At 37.8% G+C, this 7342-nt stretch overlaps 1 protein-coding gene across 1 annotated transcript in view; it reads right to left on the bottom strand.

The window, feature by feature from the left end:
* casp9 (caspase 9, apoptosis-related cysteine peptidase) overlaps nucleotides 1-2292 on the bottom strand; it is a 13422-nt gene extending 11130 nt beyond the window's left edge. The window contains exons 1-2 of the mRNA XM_053642980.1: nucleotides 2178-2292; nucleotides 1958-2090 (exon numbers count right to left, since the gene is read on the bottom strand). Coding sequence (XP_053498955.1) covers nucleotides 1958-2089 — 132 coding nt within the window. The 5' untranslated portion in view covers nucleotide 2090; nucleotides 2178-2292. The remainder of the gene's footprint in view (nucleotides 1-1957; nucleotides 2091-2177) is intronic.
* Between the last annotated feature and the right edge of the window lie 5050 nt (nucleotides 2293-7342).

The following is a 7342-nucleotide window of genomic DNA, read 5'->3' as shown; positions in this document are numbered from 1 at the left end:
CGGAGTATACACTTTACACTACTGCATAGTTGTTATATACTCTTGAATATTAGGGATGCTGAGCAGACTGTTTCTTCTGCAACGATGCAGCAATGGTGCTTACGCTGTTCCCTTCAAGGAACAAGTTGGGAAAAGGTCAATAATTCACAAGTTTTTAGTTACAGTAAGATTTATCATACACACACACACACACACACATGTACATACAGTGGGGGAAATAAGTATCGGACATGTCAGCATTTTTTTCAGTAAATCTATTTCCAATGAGGCTATTCACATGAAATGTTCCGTATTTCAGTGTATTGGATCTGTGCATTAGGTCTTAAAGTGACAGCAGTCTAATAATCCTGCTGCTGTCTGTGTCATTAATGTTCATCAAACTACAAAAGACAAAGAGAAAAAAAATCACTCACTCACTCATTAAACTGAATAACTTTCGGTTGAATAAAAATCACTGTATCTGTCAAACAGTGAAGTCTATTTTATTGGACTTTTAATTGCTTTATTCGATTTCCATAGTATCTCTCGCGTGAATACTACTGATAGACCTACCCGAGAAAACGTATCATTATCGTCAAATAAGATCGCAGTCGTATCGCCCCTAAACATTAGCATCCGCTGATTCCAGTCTTGAAGTTCAAGTACAATGTACTTGAATGTACTTCTTAATGTAGTAAAATATCATAAACCCTGCTGATAGGGATGTTTTTATTCATTTTAGGAATTCAAATGAAAAAAGGAAATGTTACAAGAACAGAGCTGTTTTCAGAAATGAGTTTGTTGTGATTCACAGACAGATTAAAAGCAGTAATAAAGCATGAAGCTTGTTCTGACCTGCTGCTAAATGTAACGCTACTCTCTCTCTCTCTCTCTCTCTCTCTCTGACTATATAACTGTGAGGGAGACACATCACATCACTGAAATGTAACTCTACTCTCTCTCTCTCTCTCTCTCTGACTATATAACTGTGAGGGAGACGCATCACATCACTGAAATGTAACTCTACTCTCTCTCTCTCTCTCTCTCTGACTATATAACTGTGAGGGAGACGCATCACATCACTGAAATGTAACTCTACTCTCTCTCTCTCTCTCTCTCTCTCTCTCTGACTATATAACTGTGAGGGAGACACATCACATCACTGAAATGTAACTCTACTCTCTCTCTCTCTCTCTCTCTGACTATATAACTGTGAGGGAGACGCATCACATCACTGAAATGTAACTCTACTCTCTCTCTCTCTCTCTCTCTCTCTCTCTCTCTCTGACTATATAACTGTGAGGGAGACGCATCACATCACTGAAATGTAACTCTACTCTCTCTCTCTCTCTCTCTCTGACTATATAACTGTGAGGGAGACGCATCACATCACTGAAATGTAACTCGAACTGGAGACAATATAGTGTAATACAACAACAAAACAGCTTCACTTGTATTTTCATGCACTTATAATATAATAAAAATTCAACATCTACCTCTTTATCGCTTTTTTCCCCCCTTTGAAACCATTTTTTGATAGGAAACTAGTTGAGGTGCTGATGAAGTGAAATAAAAATATTAAATGGCAATGGAAATGGTATTTTACATTACATTTACGTTTCCATTGGTTTGTGACGGTGAAAATATTAATTTAACATCTCAGTGCTGAGTTTACAAGTGCAATTTCGAATCATTTTTCAATTGAATTACTTTCTGGAGTCGACTCAGACTCGGCTATTAAGGACTCGGACTCGAGTCCGACTCGGCTCCTTTTGGACTCGGACTCGACTGGTTAAGGACTTGGTCTCCACTCGAACTCGACAAAGTTGGACTCGGTCCCAAAACTAAAGAGTACTTGGGAAAACCTCCACTAGTTCCTAAAGAAACCGCCTTGGCGTATATAAGCAAGTTTTCGCCATTGAGGTGACATGTTTGTGTACACACAAATGTGAAAACACACATCCTCACGTCCTCGTACCTTTATCTCATCTATCATATCGCCAGTAAAGATGCCCCTTGACAAAAGCCCATCGTAGACATCCGAAGGGTCTAAACTTTCCACAAGATCTCTTCTTTTCTGCTGAAGAATCTCTCTATGCCTGCGATCCATTCTGTAAAGCAGAACACACCATAACGATCAGATCACACGACTGTATAGGAGTCATTTAAAGTTAGAATAGCTACAATATTAACGTTACCTAGACAGTTTTACTATTCATAGGACAATATAACAAACATGTATAGTTGAAGTGTAGCAACTACATAAACAGACGAAGTGTCGCTAACGCATCTCACTTCCTTGTTTACATCATGCATCCTGCGCAACCATGACGTCACTCCTGGACGCGTTTGTGCAACACAAACTGCGTTGAAGAAACGCAGACCGGGCGGCTGTGTGCGCAGATCTGCTGAGGCTCAGTTCATAATTAAATAACTTTCATCAAATTTGAACGGTACTTGTAGAATACTGCATCCACAAACAGCTTGAATATATTAAATTAGATCTGCTTTAAAAAAATAAAATAATAAATTAGAGCCCTAGGCAAATTGTCCATTTTTATATCTATATCTATATATGTATATATAAATAAGTATCTACAATACAATAAAATAACGTAACAATACATATAACAATACAACAGGAGTGCAGGAGATTTTACATTGCGAAATTAAAATCCTCCAATAGAAAACACAAATATTTTGCTTTGGGACTTTTCGCCCCTGTCAATATTTCCAAATATATTCACAGCATAAGATACATTTTTATCCTTGATTAATAAACCAATTTCCCATGAGATTATCACCTTAAGAGGTATTTTTTTTTGTATCCAGCTGAATGCATCATTCCAGAAAGAATGCACCAAATTGCTTTGACCCCCCCCCCCCCCCCCAAAAAAAACCCAAAAAAACAAGTGTTCGACTGTTTCTTCATCCATCTTGCATATCTGACATAGATTTGGGTCCGCAACATTAAATCTTACTCTTAAAAAATTCTTTTGCTGGGTATATGTATATGAGTCATAATTTTAAAATGCACCTCTTTACACTTAGGGGCAACAGGAAATGACAAGAATTTACTCTTAAATTATTCCTAATTTTACTTACTGCTTTCACTCAGATTGTTGGAAAATATAAGTTCTCCTTACAGGTCCTGGGAAACATTTTTATATTAGTAAATGATCTAAATGACTTCAAAGCTCTAGCTCTCCCCCCCCCCCCCTTCCACTATCCTAAACAATTTGCGACAATCTCGCGAGAATTGTGGTCACTAGATAGCACCAGGGTGAAGTCCAGTGATGATGGCAGAACAGATAAAAATGTTTACTTTTTCATTTCCACATTCACTTTACAGTCTTAGTGCAGGTTGTAAAAAATTGATTTGTGATCATCTTGCTTTCAGAAATACAGACTTCATATTGTGAATTTGTACTTGCTATAAAGAATGAAATATATAAATGCCTGGGATACTGTCTAGGAACTATAATAATAAGAACAATGCAGTTATTATATTGTTGTACAGTGGGAGAAATAAGCATTGAACACATCAGCATTTTTTTTTTTTTACAGTAAATATATTTCCAATGAGGCTATTCACATGAAATTTTCACCAGACTTTGGTATTAAGGATTTTTGAAATACATCTGTATCCAATTCCATCAATATATTTTGTAACAATACGGTTGTGATGGTCTTGGGAGAGCTCTGGCGCTTTGATTTTACCCATCATGAGATGCTTCTTGTGTGACACCTTGGTTATGAAAAGCCTTTTTGTAGACCATCAATTTACTAACCCAGTTGATATTCATTTGGACAGATTACAAATTACTTACGGATTTCAGCTGGTTCCTTGCCTTACCTTGCCTTACCGAACTGCTTTTCCTTAGCGTGTTCAATCCTTTTTTCCTGTGCCATTCCACTTTATGACACATAACTTTATTTATGGACTTTAATGTTGTGAATTCTTCATATTTTTGATTTTCTTGAGTTAATACTGATGTCTGGTGAATTTCATGTGAATAACCTCATTGGAAATACATTTACTGAAAAAAATGGTGACGTGTTCAATACTTAATTCCCCCACTGTGTGCGTGTATATACAGTGGGGGACATGAGTATTGAACACGTCAACATATTTTTCAGTAAATATATATATATGTATAATGTGTGTATATATATGTATATGTATGTATATGTGTGTGTATGTATATATGTATAATGTGTGTATATATATGTATATGTATGTATATGTGTGTGCATGTATATATGTATAATGTGTGTATATGTATATATATATGTATAATGTGTGTATATATATGTATATGTATGTATATGTGTGTATGTATATATATGTGTGTGTGTATATATATATATATATATATATATATATATATATATATATGTGTGTGTGTGTGTGTGTGTGTGTGTGTATATATGTAAGGTTAATGCTGTCAATACTTTCTTCGTATAACCAAATTTGTAAAGAAGTTAGGGTCAGAGAACAGGGTCGGCTATATATTTGCCATTGAGCAGTTGAGAGTGCTCATTCTCTCCACCATCTCCAGAGGATTTTTGAATTAGCACAAGACACAGAGCCCTTGCATTTCATTACTTCAAAGTGCTTATATAAAGAAAGGTTGACAACACGACTCCATGAATGCAGATGGAAGTGGGTGAGGTGTTATTCCCACCAGCGCCACTCTTCATATCGTACTCGAGGTTCCTGCAGGCATTATTGAATAATGCAGTATAAAATAAGTTTGCGATGAAAGTCTGAAATAGGTTAGTAGTGTTCAGATTTTGCACAGATGATTCCATTACATAGTAAAGTCAAGCTTGCAATCTAGCAAATAAATCTCTGTAATAAATTTACTGTAATGGTGCTGGTGTCGATTGTGTTTTTTTCTCTCTCTGTTCCACACGTTGTGTAAAGTTTACCCAGTGGGTGGAGAACATAGATATTTGGTGATTTGTCAGCAATAGAAACAAGAACAGACATTTGAGGGGAAAAAATACATTGGAAATTAATATTTTTTTAAAAAAAAGTACAAGAAATCAATTTCTCAGGTGCTATTCACTAGTGTTGTATATTTACTGGCCACATTAATAGTAACATCTGTAGACCTGCTCGTTCGTGCAATTATCCAATCATCCAATCATGTAGAAGCAGGGCAATGAATAAAATCATACATATACATGCTACAAGCTTTAGTTAATGTTCACATCAAATCAGTTACATGAATACACAAAATGTTAAGGGAAAATGAAGATGCTATCCAGACTCCAAACACATGACGTGGGAGAAAGATGAGAACAAGACAGTAAATAACCAAAGACTTCCTTCCAAGTCTTTGGTTGTACGCACAAAAACGATAAGCTATATACTCCTTTCAAGATCAACCCACTCTCTTTCATGGGAATTTTCTCTACTTGGACTAGCAAAATGACCAAAATGTATTGCCTTCACAGAAAGACAGATAGAGAGACAGTGAGACGGAATTAAAAAGAAAGCAGACACAGATGTTAGTGTGTGGTTTTTGCCATTTTCTTGTATTTAGCAGATTTTCTCCAGCTCTGGATCCTCTTTCTTCAACCACATTCATCTAGCGGTTTTCACTTTTGGTTCAGAGTCTCTACAGATGGTGTTTTAAGGATAGGTGAACAGACTGGCTAAACTCTGTGCCTTCTTTCTCTTCTGTCTCTCCAGGCTTAGTGAACGTCCTTTGATGGGTCTCGGCCAAGCAATTCTGCCAAGGAACTGTTGCTTGGTGATCTCTCAAGCAAGGTCATCCCCTCTTTGTAGGCTGGTCTTCAAGAACATCGTTTGTTGTGAGTTCTTATTGCAAGTATTTCTTTAGATATCACTGCCTGATGGCCATGCTGTCTTCTGAATTGCACATATTTTAACAGACATGATTTATGCAGAAACCTCAAACCTGTATACTGAATAGAAAAGCAGGAGTGCTTTGGGAAATGCCTTTAACCGACGAGCAATTACGATTTTATCGTTCAAATATGTTACTGTTTCTATAGGAACAGCTTACACAAGGACTTCTGATATAAACCTTTCGCATAAATGTTTTAAACGTGTCAGTGCACAGAGGTCAGAGGTCATCCAATACAGTAGGTCAGGCTGCAACTTTTTGCTGTTGAGGGACAGCTGTGGAGGGAGGCTGGTGAGGGAATGACTGTTTATAGCTGCTATAACGTAAGAGAACACAGGAGCTAACTTGTTCTTTGTGGAAAACATTAAGTACCCACTGAGCAAAGATATGTCCAAAAGATGTCTTTTGAACACCTTGTCGGACGTCGAACAGATGTCCCCTGAGGATGCAGAATGAAAGTTTTCATGATGTCTTCTGAACATACAAAGCATCAAACAATTTGTCCAAATATTTGGACAGTACACAATAACAGCAATATGAACATAATGCTATGACAGGCAATCAAACACCGCAACTCACACCGACAACTTTTGAACTGAATGGACAATTCATACGTCGATTTCCATCACCTGTCTTGCATGGCCACAGATGTCCCCCCGCCCCCCCCGGCATTCAAACATTTAACTGCATATCTATGTCCAAGAGGGGTCATAGTCAGACATCCAGATACTGAACCATACAGATGTGGTCCTGGACTGACTGACGCAATATAGGCATAATCTACATGTCTGCCAGACGTCTCATGTTTGCTGGGTATAACTGAATAAAAAGTATGATGTATCATTCTTTAGTTTAGGTAAATTGTAATCGTTGGCTGTGGTAAAAGAGGAATAAAACATTTAGCATGTTGTAATACGAAAATATTAAACTTTCGGGGATATACGGCATGGCGTTTGAACGTAATGACGTGTGCCGTTAATCGATCAATGTTCGATAACATGTAAAACGGGAACATGAAAGGAGTATTCTAAAAACAACTCATGTAAACACCTTAATCACAATATTGTCTAATCTTATTCAGAATAAGGTCAATAATTAGATTACTGCTGTCCATGTAGTCAGTGTTGTAAGAATGAAGGTCCTGGCTGCAGCCTGCAGAACGAGGTGGGCTGCACTTTGGGGTGGGGCTAAATCTGTCTCTCCACCCATAACTGGTCTCATTGGTTAGTGGCAATGTAATGAAACTTAACCCTAACCCAAGCCCTAACCCTTAACTCTTATGGGTGGAGCGACCTGACTGGACATTGTCACCTGTTTTGCAGCCAGCAGAACGGGGCGGGGCTGCACATTTGGGTGGGGCTACATGTGCTGGTTAGGCGTCGACGTCATTACATTACCACTAACCAATAAGACCAGTTATGGGCGGAGCGACACATGTAGCCCCAGTCAGGACCTTGGGTTCAAAGGGGAACATTTTAGCC

This window comes from Ictalurus furcatus, chromosome 15, assembly GCF_023375685.1.
Source record: "Ictalurus furcatus strain D&B chromosome 15, Billie_1.0, whole genome shotgun sequence".
Classification (NCBI taxonomy): Eukaryota; Metazoa; Chordata; class Actinopteri; order Siluriformes; family Ictaluridae; genus Ictalurus; species Ictalurus furcatus.
This window is presented reverse-complemented; position numbering and strand designations above follow the sequence as displayed.